The sequence below is a fragment of the Melopsittacus undulatus genome, chromosome 18 (assembly GCF_012275295.1).
Source record: "Melopsittacus undulatus isolate bMelUnd1 chromosome 18, bMelUnd1.mat.Z, whole genome shotgun sequence".
Lineage (NCBI taxonomy): Eukaryota > Metazoa > Chordata > Aves > Psittaciformes > Psittaculidae > Melopsittacus > Melopsittacus undulatus.
In genome coordinates, this window is record NC_047544.1 from 2,192,713 (window position 1) to 2,207,553 (window position 14,841).

Genomic DNA, 14,841 nt, shown 5'->3' on the forward strand with positions numbered 1-14,841 from the left:
GGACAGCGGCAGGCGGAAGGGGGGGACACACGGGGGGTGTCCCGGCGGCTCCGATCCATTCACACTTGAAGATTCCTGGTCGGGACTGTGGTTACTTGAAATGAAGTTTGATCCGGGGCGGATCGAGGACCGGTAGATTTTATCCCCATGTCTCAAGGCAATAGGATTAATGTGTATTAAACTGTAGATACTTTTAGGACAGTAAATTTATGCTGATAATTTTATTTTGTATAATTTTCCCCCTTTTCCCCCCAATTTTCCTCTTTCCGTTTGATTCATTTCTCCCCTTTAACCCCCTCCCCCCTCTTTTTTCCCTGTGTTTTGGTAAATTTATTTTTTAGGATGCCTAAAAATGACAACTTTTGGATCCTTCCCCTTCTTTTTGTTGGTTTTTGTTTGGTTTTTTTTTGGTTCATTGCTGGGTTTTGGTTCTTTTTTGGTTGATTTTGTAATTTGTATTTTATTCTGCGTTGCCGCGGCCGCCGGGCTGTGAAATGTATTATCCCTGATACCTTTAAAATATTGTGGGTGTTTTAATAAATTTTATATTTATTTTTTGCACTCAAAACGTTGCCCTCCCCCCACCCCTCCCCCCCCTTCTGCTTCCATGTGTTTTGGGGTGGGATGTGGGATTCAGGATGGGTGGGTTGGGAAGGGGACCTGGCATCCTAGAGGGGTTGGTTGGTGAGGGGAAGATGGGGCTTTGTGTATTAGGGAGGTATCAGGATGAGGACCAATAGGATGGGGATGTGGTTATGGGGGTGTTGGGATGAGCATCTTGGGATGGGATGGGGGGGGAGGAAGGGAGCAGGGAGGGGGGTATAGGGGGTAAGGATTGGGGTTGGTGTTTTGGGGGGGTGGGTCAGGATCGTGGCCACTGCTCCCATAGAGGAGGAGCCAGGATGGGAAGGTGATGCTGAGCATCACCTGCATACACAGGGCTCCTCAGTGGTGCCACTCGGGTGTCCCGGAGCAGAGCAGTTAAAGGGGTTTAACCAGTGGGACTGAACTGGTTTTGTCCCTGTTAAGCTCCCATAAGGCTCCCAAGCCAAGTGAACCAGAGTCTGTCCCTGCTCTCCACAAGGACCAAAAACCCAGCGCAGTTGGTGGCATCCAAGCAAGTCAGGGGATGCAGGGACAGGACCAGGGGATGTAGGGACAGGCCAAGGGGAATGGCTTGAACCTGCCCGAGGGGAGGCTGGGATGAGCTCTTAAGGATGCTGGGACACTGGGATGCGATGCTGGCTCCATCCCTCCTCATTCCCTGGCCTGCAGTGCCCCTGCGTGGCTGCAGGGCTGTCCCTGCAGCTCAATGAGTGTCAATGGCCAACAGTATCCTTATCCCTGCGGAATTCCTCTTGTTTTCCCCTGGAATGTGCCACCCGCAGGCAGCCACTCGCAGGTTATCTCATGAAGCAGCTCTGCAGTGCTCTCCCAACCTCAGGAATTCAGTCCCAGCTTGCTCAACCCTTGGCCCTGGAGCCTGGCACCTGCTGAAGGGTTTCAGGAATTCTCTGGACTTTGGAACTGGCTCCTGTTTTCACATGTGCTGACTGCTGCTCATGGGGTTATTCCATGGCTCTCCCTCAGACAGGGGCTGTAACCAAGGGGATAAAGGGGTAGGAAAAGTCAAAAGCACACATCCCAACCTTTTTATTACAATAGATCCTCCTTCCCCTCCCTCCACCACAATGATCAGTCTTTCAAGCTCAGTGGGACAATGAAAGCCATTGTTGATACTGAGGAGATGGGAGCTGTACCTTGAAGTGCCTCTTCAGTGACAAATACAGTGCAGGGAGTTGTGTAAATCATGAGCTGATGGCTTTGCTGCCTTCCTGTACAAGGAACAGCTCAAACTATGGCTTAGTTTGCTATAGTGCAACACTGAACAGACTTCATGGGTCAGAACCTCTTGTTTTATGGTGATGGTGGCAGGACATCAGGGCACAGTTGAAGGATGAGCAGCAGCATCAGCAGGCACAGAGGGTGCCTCCTCCCCTCGTTCAGTGAATATAAGGCCTCCCTGACCCCCCATAGTATTGTTCATAGGGGACACAGCATAAACCTGAGCTCACTTTGAAGCAGCCTTTTAATGTCTAAGCCTCTTCTAGTGCAAAGCACCCATTGAGACACCCTTGGATCTGATGGTGTGCCATTGCCCTGCAGCATCCCTGCAGCGCCTTTACCCACTCCCCAGCACAGAGCATTCAGTCCTGAAGCTAAAGGCCAACCCCTCCTCATCAAAAGCTCCAATAGCAACAGTGAGGGTGGCTCAATGGAAATGGAAGTAGTTTCACTCACTGAACCCAGATCCCCAATGGCAAAGACCATCGGGGCCACTGCTGCCCAACCTGTTTTCATCCACAAGAATCACCCTAACTCCTCCATTGTTCAACACTTTCCATATTTAATTTATTTAGGTATTCTCTACATTATTCTCATGCCAACGCTCCCATCCCGACCTCAAGAAAAATAGACTTGAAACAGCTTTAGGGTGGAATGCACTGGAGTAAAATTGCCATTGAGTCCAAGTTACAGAGAACACTGAACAACTCAAAAGAACTGCACAAAGGAGACACCAGGGAAAGCTGGAATTACTTACACATCCTTCAGGTCATGTTAGCACCGTCCTAGACAAGTATAAGAGGTGCAATGTGCTTTAGTGAGCCAGACCAGAGCTTAGGCTGCATTGAGCCTGGAAAAAAGCAGGGAAGCCTGCTAGCACTGGGCTTGGAGCCTCATGGGAACCAAAGGGAAGGAACAGCACTGCACTGGCTAGCCAAGGCTGCAGTGTTTGGAATGCTGAGCTCTCCTGGCTAGCCAGATCTGTGCCTGGAGTGCAAACCACACCAGTTCCAAACACACTAATGCAGTAGTTAAGCCTTGTCATGTTACCTGAAGGGAACAACCCACTGGCCTGTGAGCTCTGAAAAGACCCTTTGCAAGTGGAATAAAAGCACCCAGCATCCTTGTGGCTTCAGTTTGTGCATACCTTGAAGAGCCTTAAGCCATAGTTAAACACCAGTGACTTACATTTTGCAGCAGGGTATGTTGTCATGCACCACACTTTGCACCTCTTAGCCTGGGCTTCAGGCAAGAGAGCAGAGCTCCATCTGTTCCACCAGCAGCACCACAACTGTCTGTGATCAGCCTGAGCAGATGCTTTGGACAAAGGAACTCAGCACTGGCTCTTACTCTAAACCATGTGTGGTTTGGAAGTAAAGATCTGCAATCCTCAGACATCCTCTTGAAATGCCTACAAAAGGTGCAGTCACAAAGCTTTGACTATTGCACATCTGTAAGAGCTGGCCTAAATAATCTGACAATCCAGGCTTTGGAAGAAGGGCTGCTTTAAGACCTGGTATCAGTGTGCACTGGAACACTGGCACAAACGTCACCTATCCTTGGTTTTCATTGTAAGGGCGACAAGTAAACACCAACACATGAAAAAGGAAAACAAACAGCATTTCACAGAGCAAGGGGTTAAGAGATGAAGATGTGGTTAGTGCTTTGCAGTGGAATCTCGAGGGTAGAATTCAGCCAGGGTTGCCTGAGGAATCCTCTTCAGCATCTCCTTAGGGAAGATCCGCAGAAGCTGCCACCCGATGTCCAAGGTCTCGTAAACGGTGCGATTCTCATAAGGACCTGCAGAAAGCAAGCACAGGCTGCAATGTGGGGCAGGGAAAGGGGCTCAGCACCAAGCAGGCAGATGTGAGAGCAGGATCTTGTAGGTGCTGACACAGACTGTGACGTGCTGGAAACACTGACCCTGAGCAATGAAGTTCTTCTCAAACTTCTGCAGGAACTCCAGGTAAAGGAGATCATCCGAGGTAAGAGCTTCCTCACCAACCACAGCCTTCATGGCCTGCACATCCTTCCCAATAGCGTAGCAGGCATACTAGAAGGGAAGGAAACCAAAGTGCTTTTACTTTGATCATTCATGTACCCATTTCTGTTCAAACTCAAAGGGTCTCACTGAACACTCCATGTTTTAAAGCAGCCTCAGCAGTGTTCTGCATGGCAACTGTTCAGCAAGCCCTTTACAGGCTCTTTAATCTACTTGAAACATGGCCCTGCTTCTCTGAAGAGGTTTTTACATACCAGTTGGTTGGATACATCTGCATGATCCTTCCTGGTCATACCCTCTCCAATAGCTGACTTCATCAGTCGAGACAAGGAGGGCAAGACATTAATAGGTGGGTAAACCTGGAGGAAAAAAGCATCCAAGACATCATCATTAGCACTTCAAGTAGTACAGAATGATCTTAAGTATATTCCGACTGGGGTGATACATACCTGCCTGTTATGCAGCTGCCTGTCCACATAGATCTGGCCCTCAGTGATGTATCCAGTCAAGTCAGGGATAGGATGAGTAATATCTGTGGAAATAAAATGGTTTGACAGCTTTCAGGCCTTTTAGATCCATTTTAGCACTGATGCAGCAGTACTGAATGCACTAAATTGCATTGCTAAATTGCAGTGAAGTGACTTCCAAAGTAAAATGCCATCAGTTAGTACCCCCTTTATATCACCAAGCCCTTATTCATGGTTTAGAACTCCTGATAATAGGGCTGACGAACAGTCCTGAAGTCTGAAACAGGCAAAGCCCTTCTGTTAACAACACAGAGAAGGCAGCCAAGAACTGCAACATTCAGGTAGGAACCTGAAGGCCACAGGATTTGCTGTGTGTCCAAAATAAGGCAGGTTGCTCTAAAGGAGTCCTTTAAAGTGCTGTTTATTAAAACCACTTGAAAATAACTCACCATCATTAGGCATGGTAAGAATAGGGATCTGAGTAATGGAACCATTCCTGCCTTCCACACGCCCAGCACGCTCATAGATGGTAGACAAGTCAGTGTACATGTAGCCTGGGAAGCCACGCCGGCCAGGGACCTCCTCTCTAGCTGCTGATACCTGAAGCAATGCAGAAGAACGTTTCCAAGCAGTCAGATCTCTCATACAGACCTGGTTTCTCCCTTCATTAAGCTACACTAACGACTTGAAGCACCCCCTGCTGCAGGTGATACCAAAATACAGCCACACAAACCCCTGTTTGCCACCACAACCATGCAGGGCAAGGCAGATCTGAAACTACAATATCAAAGTGCTGAATGCCACCAGTCAGATAAGTTGCATAAAGGCATACCTCTCGCAGAGCTTCAGCATAGGAGCTCATATCTGTCAGAATGACCAGCACGTGCTTCTCACACTGATATGCCAAGAACTCTGCTGTTGTTAGAGCCAGACGAGGTGTGATGATGCGCTCGATGCTGAAACAGGACAGCAAGGTGTTATTTGTGTGTGTGCTTTTAGGCTGCAGGGTAACAGTTTGAAGTTACAAAGACCCTAAAACCCTCTGCTACATGCACCAACTGGAATGCCAACAGAAGTGGCAGCTGGCAGGACACCAGTGGGCTTTCCTTTTCCAGTTTACTTGTTCTTTTCAGCCTTTTCCCAGCCCACACAGTGTAAATACTTACGTTGGATCATTGGCCAAATTCAGGAAGAGACATACATTGTCCATGGACCCGTTTTCCTCAAAGTCTGACTTGAAGAACCGAGCAGTTTCCATGTTCACCTAAACCACAGTATTAAGGCATCAGTTCCAGACCAGGTTTCAGCATACTGCATTTTGCAGCATAGTAAGGTCTAAACACCTCATTAATACTCCATAAGCAAAGCTCTCCATCATGAAAATTCCCCTACATTCCCAAAATGAGTTCTTTCTAGAATTCCAGGCTAGAGATGAAGTTCAAGATACTTTATCCTGATCAAACACACTTTGTTACAGTACTTATGGCCATCTGGGATATTCAGCCTGGCAACTCAGCACTGTTTACAAGACCTACTTCAAATACCTCAGCTACTCTCAGCACTGATTTATTATGCAAGCATCATTTTCCTCCAGTGATATTGGCTTACACCCATAGCAGCAAACACGATGGCAAAGTTCTCCTCACTGTAGTCCATTACATCTTTGGATTTCTTCACCAAGCCAGCCTGGCGACATATCTGAGCTGCAATCTAGAAGGAAAACACGTTTTAGCTCACCTCTGTTTGATGCTATTATCCAGACTAGAATTGAACCAAGTTTACTTTTTAACCCCCACAAATAAGTCACTAAGGGTTTAGAGAACAGCTTTGAGAACTCACCTCATTGTGGGGCAAGCCAGCAGCTGAGAATATGGGGATTTTCTGTCCCCTAGCAATACTGTTCATACCATCTATAGCAGAAATGCCAGTCTGAATCATTTCCTCTGGATAGATACGACACTGGGGATTGATTGGCTGACCTGGTAGGGTTTTTAAAGAGAACACACACACACACACATCAACTTGTAAAGCTGATCTGAGTTTGTGCCACATACTTGAAAGATTAATCTTCCCCTGACAGTTAGATCCTATATTCAAAACCAAATCTACTGTAACATTCAGAAATCAGAAACACCAGATTTGTATTAACTCCGTATCTGAAATGGATTAAGAACATACCCATTATGTCCAGGAAATCTTCAGCCAGAACAATGGGGCCTCTGTCTATAGGTTTTCCTGAGCCATTAAATACTCTGCCTAAAAGAAAGAGCAGTAAAATAAAGCTATGCAAGTAAGTCAGTGTGTGGTAAGTCTGTCCATTCTTCCAAGCGATATCAAGCACTTACCAAGCATATCCTCAGACACAGGGGTGCGAAGAATATCCCCAGTAAATTCACAAGATGTTTTCTTGGCATCTATACCTGAAGTCCCTTCAAATACCTGTGAATATACCAGAAGTTAAACACACAGGAAAAAGCACTAAGTATTGTGCTTTACCAAATCACACACTAAAAAGCTGCTTCACAGCTTGATCAGCCACCAGGATGAAAAGCAAGGGGGGCCTCTGCAAGCAAAGGATTTCAAGAGCAGCTTGTGAGTATAAAACATCACACAGAGACCTACTTTAAACCAAATTCATGAAGTATCAGCAGCAACCAATAAACCCAGGGCCAGTCCTTTGATCTCAATCATTTCCCTTTGCCAACAGGGGAGAGTTCTTCAGATAAGAAGAATGAATATTAACAAGAAACAGCTGCTTAGAAGAAATACCTGTGTCCACATAGCAGAGCTTGGATCTAATACTGTACAGTTACAGTATGATTCCATTAATCTTGGAATAAGTAGGTAATTTCCTTTTGCATTTATAAGTACCAAAAGAACATACCCCAAGATAGATCTGAGATAGCTCAGACACATGCCAAGCAATAACAGACTTGACTGCTGCAACAAGAGACACTCCTGTCCCTCCTCATACCTGAACCACAGCTTTGGAGCCACTGATCTCCAGAACCTGCCCACTCCTTCTTGTGCCATCAGGAAGAGTCAAGTGGACAATCTCAGCGTACCTAGGAAACTGAAGATGAGCAAGAAAGGTGGAAAGCATTAAAATCCAGAGGAATAGCCATGAACAAAAGTGGCTTATACTTATACTTTAAAAACTAGACTAGTTGCTAAGTTAACTCATAATCAGAGCAAAGCTGATTCCAAAGCAGTTAAAAGTTATCAGGCTAAAGCCATTTCTACAGGGACTATAGACATAACACTTGCCCAGAGCTTCAGGCTTGCAGAAAGACTGGCCAGAATCTGTTCTAAACCCCCTAATAGTCCCAAAATACTAATGGAAAGCTGGAAAAATGAGCTGGCTTTTGCCTCTTCATCAGTTGCTTGCCAGTAATTTGAGACCAAGCCAAAAGTGTTTCCAGTTCCTTTCACAGAGCACTTCTGCTTTGGTAACAAAAAGGGCAAGAACAAAGCAAATAGGTATGTTTCTGCATTGAATTTAGATCACATTTTGGGTGGTTTTGGGAAAACTGAAGCACTAGTTCCTTTCGTTCCCTCAACAGGCTCAACAACTCTCCCTTTCTGTCTGGGAGAGGTACAACTCTCCCTCAGAAACCTTCATTCATTGAGAATCGGAATCTTTACCTTAACTTGATCCAAGATAACCAGGGGACCATTCACACCCGAGACAGTTTTGTAAGCTGGAAGAAAGCAAAGCACAAGTGAGATGCTTCCTGAGAACACCAGTAACAGTAACATAAAGCTTCATTCCTATCACCAGCCTCAGGTTTGCAGATTCTGGGCCCAGCTCTGTACCGTTGCTGTCTGTTATAAACTCTTAAGGATGAAGTATGAAGCTCCCTGCACCTCAGGTAACATTAACTACAAGATCTTGCCATTTCCTTGACTGTCACAGAAACCCACTGCAGGTCTCGATGCAGGGATAATGGGAATGGCACCAGAAACACCAATGCAATGTACAGGTGACGTTTTAAGCTATGGGAAACAGACAATCACAAGAGCTTTAAAACAAAACAGGGATTAACATCTGTAACTTGTGATGAAGGTGCCACTGCAATTTATGTCCAACAAATGGCAAGATCTTAATCATACTCAATGATACTTAATCAATACTCAACTTGGAGGCTTTTTAAGCATAGAAGTACCTTGCTCCATGACACTGGTACAGCCTCTAGTGAGCCACGCAAGTAGATTTCATGCACCAAAGCTGATCAGCAGAGCTTCTACAGTGAGCTATGGGCTTTGGCACTCTAAGAGGAAACCTCCCAGCACCTTTCCTGTCTCCTGAGGACGGGTCAATGCACTATACTGTAAGAGGATGAATTTCACCTTGGCCAAACTGCTCCTACTCTTGGGTTTAACTGAAGGATTGACACCTGACACAAGGCCACAGCTCATGACTTAAACATCAGCAGCTCAGGTGTCAGTACTACAGGCAGCTGCCTCAGGTACTGAGTGCCCAGAACTCACCACAGTGCTATCAGCCCAGTGCAAGGGGTGTGAAAACAGCATCCTGTGTTACTCTAAGGACACACTAACACCCCAGCTGGAGCCTGGAATCACTTGATCCACAGCTAACACTGAGTCAAAGCTTGATCAGGGTCACAGGAGCAGTGACCAAGGCAGTGACTTGTTAATCACTTATCCCTGGGAGGGAAAAGTGAGCAAGTGGAGCCATGTGCAGCACAGGGAAGACACCAGCACCATTCAAGGCAGAGGAAAGAGGCACTCGTGGTACCAGGGAATGAATGATCCAGCCTCGCCTGGCTTTGGCACACTTACCATGTGTTGTCTCGACTGTCAACAAGGTGGTATTTACAGTTCAAACAACAGTCTGAACTGTTGCAATGTAATCTCTTAATTGGCAATAACCAGAACTGCATTAGATAAGGTTTGTGGGTCACTGGGTGCATAAGGAGGTCTAAAACTCCTCAGTTTTGGCACCATCCTGCTGGACACGTGTCCCTGAATCAGTCTCAATGAGGAGAACAGGCTGACCTGCTCTCTTCACCTGAGCAAGGAGAACCCCACAGACATTATGCTACAAAGAGCTCAGACTGCAGCTGTATGCAACCCACTGGGAATGGAAAACGTGATCTTGAGCAAAGCATCTCATCCCATGACTGTCTCATGAGCACAGCTTCCTCAATCGGCAGGAAAGGGCTCACACTCCCTGCTTTGACCACCAAACAGCATCTCCTTGATATGAAGCAGCACCAATTCCCTCTGAAAGCAGCTTGCCCCTGGCTCCAAATTCCTGTTTCCAATAAAATCAGACAGTTCTATGACAAACCAAAAGCAACTGGAACGTTTTTCATATCCAGATTGCGGCGTAGGCACAAGCCAAAAGCTACATAGAAAAAATCAAACTCACAGAATCCTACCATGGTTTGGGTTGGAAGGAACCTCAAAGCTCATCCAGTTCCAACCCCAGCCACAGGCATGGACACCTTCCACTGGAGCAGCTGCTCCAAGCCCCTGTGTCCAACCTGGCCTTGAGCACTGCCAGGGATGGGGCAGCCACAGCTGCTCTGGGCACCCTGTGCCAGCGCCTCAGCACCCTCACAGAGAAGAGCTTGTGCCTAAGAGCTCAGCTCAGTCTCCCCTCTCTTGGGCAGGTTCAAGCCATTCCCCTTGGCCTGTCCCTACATCCCTTGTCCCAAGCCCCTCTCCAGGTTTCCTGCAGCCCCTTTAGGCACTGGAGCTGCTCTCAGGTCTCCCCTTCAGGAGCCTTCTCTTGTCCAGCCCATCTCTCTCAGCCTTCACCATGACCATGAGGTCACCCGTGCTCCAGGCTCGGCAGCAGCCTCCTCCCCAGCGCAAGGCAGGCTCGGGGGTGGGCAGGAATCGCAGTGACCGCCTCGGCTTCCCAAACAGCCCGAAGGCTTCAAGGAAACCACTGCCCTGCTGACCCTCTGTAAGCGCTGATGCTGCTCAGGTGCACACATGGAGCCGACCGGACAATCACCACCCGCATTAACACGAAAACCCGCAATTTTAGCGTTCCCCTCACCCTGCAATGTTTTTTTCCTTACAAGGCTCCGTATTTCCCCTTTTTCACCTCATTTCTCATCCACCCACCCCAAAGCACCGCGGACCCCAACCCGAAGGCCACCGACGAGCGCCGCGGCCCCCGTCGGGCCCCATCTGGGGAGGCCCCACCGGACACCCCCGGTTCTACCTCAGGCCAGGCCCGGCCGCGGGGCCTGCGTGCGGCCCGGCCCCGGTGCCCGTGCCCCGCACTCACTGAGCCGCGGCTGCGAGAGGAAGTCCCGGCTCAGCGCCGCCGCCTGCTCCCGAGCCCCAGCCTGCTCCCGGGGCCCCCCGGGCCCGGAGCCGTTCACCAAGCCCCGCATCGCCCGCAGCGCTGCGGCCATCTTCTGCGCACGGCGGCACTGCGCATGCGTGGGTTATAGGGAGCAGGAGGGGGGACCCGCCCCGTGTAGGGCCCCCCCAAGGGGGAGGGAGGAGCTGACCAGGGTGCTGAGGGGGGGGAAAGGGAAGGGAAGGGAAGGGAAGGGAAGGGAAGGGAAGGGAAGGGAAGGGAAGGGAAGGGAAGGGAAGGGAAGGGAAGGGAAGGGAAGGGAAGGGAAGGAAAGGAAAGGAAAGGAAAGGAAAGGAAAGGAAAGGAAAGGAAAGGAAAGGAAAGGAAAGGAAAGGAAAGGAAAGGAAAGGAAAGGAAAGGAAAGGAAAGGAAAGGAAAGGAAAGGAAAGGAAAGGAAAGGAAAGGAAAGGAAAGGAAAGGAAAGGAAAGGAAAGGAAAGGAAAGGAAAGGAGAAAGCAAAGGGGAAGAGGAAGAGGAAAGGAAAGAGGAAAGGGAAGGGGAAAGGGGAAGAGGAAGAGGAAGGAAAAGAGAAAGGAAAAGGGAATGGAAAACAGGTGAAAAGGAAAGGAAAAAGTAAATGGAAGACAAAGGGAGGAAGGAAGGAAGGAAGCAAAAGGATGAAGCTAAATAACGAATGCTTCGGCAGAAGGGTTCAATGCCTGAGGATCCTTCTGCCACCCAAGCAGAGCAGAGCCCTGGCCCCCTGCCCATGCACCCCCAGCCCTGGGTATCCCACAGGCTCCATGTGTGTCCCCACACAGCCCAGCCGTGTTCTCAGGGCTCAGCTGCAGCCAGCACCAGTGCTTTGATCTGGGGTGTAACGGAGGCTGCTTCGGGTAGACAGGAGATAAGGAACAAGGTAGGAAGTGGCAATGAGGCAGGGCTGCCCATGGAATCACCCCCTTGTGCTGCTGCTGTGCACTCAGACATCGAGGGCTTGCAATTGTTTAAAGGGCAGAACAAGAGCTTCCTTAAACCTTTAATATAAAATAGACAGTGGGTTATCTATAAACACCTTTTCCCATTAAACATTAGTCTGTCAACCTTTGATTTCCATACGAGTTATGTATCTCTTCCTACATGTTCAGTTTGAATGGTTGCTGCTTGTTCTCCTCCCTGCTTCCCAGTGAAATGGAATTATTTGATGTTCCAAACCAATCTTCTCTCTCCTTCTACGTTAAAAGCAGAAATGCTTTGGGGAAATGTGTTCTCAAGGAGCTATTGGCAAACCTGAGCCTGTTTGGAGGAGCTACAAAGTGCCAAGGACAGGTGAGACTGATGGGAAGAGCAAACAATGACACAAGGAACTGTTTGGAGAAGGAGGGAGCAACCCCAATAAATAACCCCCAGACAAAGGGCAATGCTGGTGAGTGGATTAAACACCAAACTGGGAGGTTTCAGCTCTCTTTCTAATGCAACGTGACCTTGAGCACATCACCCAGTTTGTTCAGAGTCAACAGGACTGAACAAAGTGTGTGCTTTACAGCTTTTACAACTACTTTACCTGTAGGGACAGGCCAAGGGGAATGGCTTTAACCTGCCCGAGGGGAGGCTGGGATGAGCTCTTAAGTTCTTCACTATGAGGGTGCTGGGACACTGGGATGGGTTGAACAGAGAAGCTGTGTCTGCCCCATCCCTGGCAGTGCTCAAGGCCAGGTTGGACACAGGGGCTTGGAGCAGCTGCTCCAGTGGAAGGGGTCCCTGGGTTGGAACTGGATGAGCTTTGAGGTCCCTTCATCCCACAATTCTATGGTGGAGGAATATCAGCAAAGAGTGACTTTAATGTCTGGTTCTCCAAGCGCCCATTGAAATCTCTGTGTGCTCACTCATTCTCTTTATCCTGCAGGGTTCTTGAAAGAAGAAATCTGAACATTTATAATGGTATAAGGAAACTACAGCTCAGGGAGAACTGCCTGGAAAAAGCTGCTACACTCATGGAAATGCTCCCAAAGCACATATGAGTAAGCTTTCCCATCCTCTGTGCACAACAACAGCTATGACACTGCAATCTCCTTCAGCTGCCACGTGAGATATGTCCTGCCCTTGGGGCCTACAGAAGATGACAGTAACAGTAGAAATGGAAATAAGAAATAAGATATAGAAAAGGAAATAAGAAATAGAGAGAGAAATGGAAATAGAAATAAGAGATTGAAATAGAAATGGTAATAGTCATTATATTAATAATAACAAATTATAATAGTAATAATAATAAGAAGAGGAAGAAGAGGAATAATAATCAGAAGACAAAGGAGATGAAGAAGATGAAGAATAGGAAGAGGAAGAAGAAGATAAGGAATGATATTAATAATAAGAAGATGAAGAAGATGAAGACAAAGAAGATGAAGAAGAATAGGCAGAGGAAGAAGAAGAGGAATTATATTAATAATAATACAAAGAAGATAAAGAAGAAGATGAAGAAGAATAAACAAGGAAGAAGAGGAAGAAGAAGAAGAGGAATGATATTAATAATAATAACAAGAAGATGAAGAAGACAAAGAAGAAGAGGAAGAGGAAGAACTATTTCCACATGCTCCTCCTCACCTGAAGGAGAATCTGAATTCTTTTCTACCCAGAGCCCAAGGTACAGCTGAGCACTTCTGAGCTCCCTCAGTAGATGGCAATGCTGCACTGCTCATCCTCGGTCTGCTTTGTGGCTGTTGAGAAAGCCATTTCCAGGCCTAGACATGCAATTCTCAGCTCATGAAGTATATTTAAAGGCTTCAACTTCTGCTCTAATGCACACCCAGGGAATTCCTTGGTAGGATGTACTCATCTCACGTTATTGGCAATGGGTTTGGATCAAGAAGCCAGACAAATGGCCTCAGTGGCAGATTTACACCACAACAGAGAAAGGGAGAATATGTCGAGGATTTATGCTCTTTCTCTGCAGTGAATCTCCATCTCCTGCATGAACGATGGCATCAGTTCTGCTTTAAGGAAAGAAATCATGGAGCAAAATGTCAAAAGTTTAAGAAAACAGAAATGATGGGAGAAAAGAGATCACCTTTGTAAATAGCATTTGCAGCATCTCACCTGTGTGGGGATATCATTGCCCATGCAGCTTTACTGCCCTTGTTAGCCCAATAAATATCTCCTTGTCCCTGGAGATGAAGCAGGCAGCACAACAGCACAGGGAAAGGCTGTGCACAAGTGCCAGCATCCTTCTGTGGGGAGGAGGCAAGGGCAGAACTGAGATGTGGAGGGACCACAACCTGTTGATACCCAGAGGGAGGTGAGATTGCCCCATAACTCCCCCAAATCAGGGGGCAGATCAGTGCATTCCAGCCTTACAAATACCTCCATCCACTATGAACACTTGGCATCATTATGGAAATGCGGATCTACATCATGGACGAGGCAAAGGCAGCTTCTCAGCACCCCAGGAGACCCAGGGACATGAAGATTTCACCAGCTCACCCCAGTGAACACACACATATGGTTCATGGTGATGTAAAAACTCCTACACATAAGAGGAGAGGAGCTGGAATGAGGGCAGCTGTATCAAAGACAAGCAGCAAGAGAATGGCCATCAGACAGTGGAGAGTAGTCCAAGACTCTGATGTATTTCCAAGGGCCATATAATAATACCAGCCCAGTGATGAATCCAATCACTGCCCCCCATAAACACCCTCCAATGGGACAGAGCAGATTTCCCTCATGGAGAAGAGGGCTGAGCAGCCCCAGGGTAGCGTGTTTGGTGTGCTCAGAGCCAGGCAAGAGTTAAGGTGCTCAGAGAGAGATAAGCATTGATGAAAGCCTGGAGATCGGGTGCCTCAGTGCAGATAAATGCTCCTGCCTTTCTCCTCCCAGCCCACCCCACTGCCCTGCTCTGACGCAGAGGGAGCTGCAGGGCTGAATGGAGCTTGTTTGAGGTTCCAATTAAATCTCCATGGAAAAGGGACACTCATATCCTCTTCTGATAGAAGGTAATCATAAACCCTCGGGGAGCTGCAGAGCACATCACCTCCTACAGCAGCCGGCTCCTCGCACCAACATGGGCTGCAGGGTAAGAGCCTTTTCCACACCAATAGGTTTGTGGTGGGAAGGGAACAGGGGCTTGAGAGGTAAGGGTTCCATTAGTCTATGTGTATTTATTGTCTCTGCTTCCTTACTCCTTATTTCTCTCTATTAATTTACATATAGATCTCTTCTCTTGAATTAATTCTACTTGGTATTTACTG

The 14,841-nt window shown here is 47.6% G+C and overlaps 1 protein-coding gene across 1 annotated transcript; it reads right to left on the reverse strand.

Moving 5' to 3' along the window:
• Window positions 1–2,385: 2,385 nt before the first annotated feature.
• Window positions 2,386–10,726, reverse strand: LOC101876088 (V-type proton ATPase subunit B, brain isoform). The gene is made up of 14 exons (XM_034070500.1): window positions 10,583–10,726; window positions 7,960–8,015; window positions 7,289–7,387; window positions 6,660–6,753; window positions 6,493–6,570; window positions 6,154–6,293; window positions 5,923–6,024; window positions 5,481–5,578; window positions 5,147–5,270; window positions 4,764–4,914; window positions 4,297–4,379; window positions 4,102–4,206; window positions 3,769–3,898; window positions 2,386–3,645 (listed from the first exon to the last, which is right to left on the reverse strand). The coding sequence occupies exons 1-14, from the start codon at window positions 10,710–10,712 to the stop codon at window positions 3,503–3,505; spliced, it is 1,533 nt and encodes a 510-aa protein (XP_033926391.1). The 5' UTR covers window positions 10,713–10,726; the 3' UTR covers window positions 2,386–3,502.
• Between the last annotated feature and the right edge of the window lie 4,115 nt (window positions 10,727–14,841).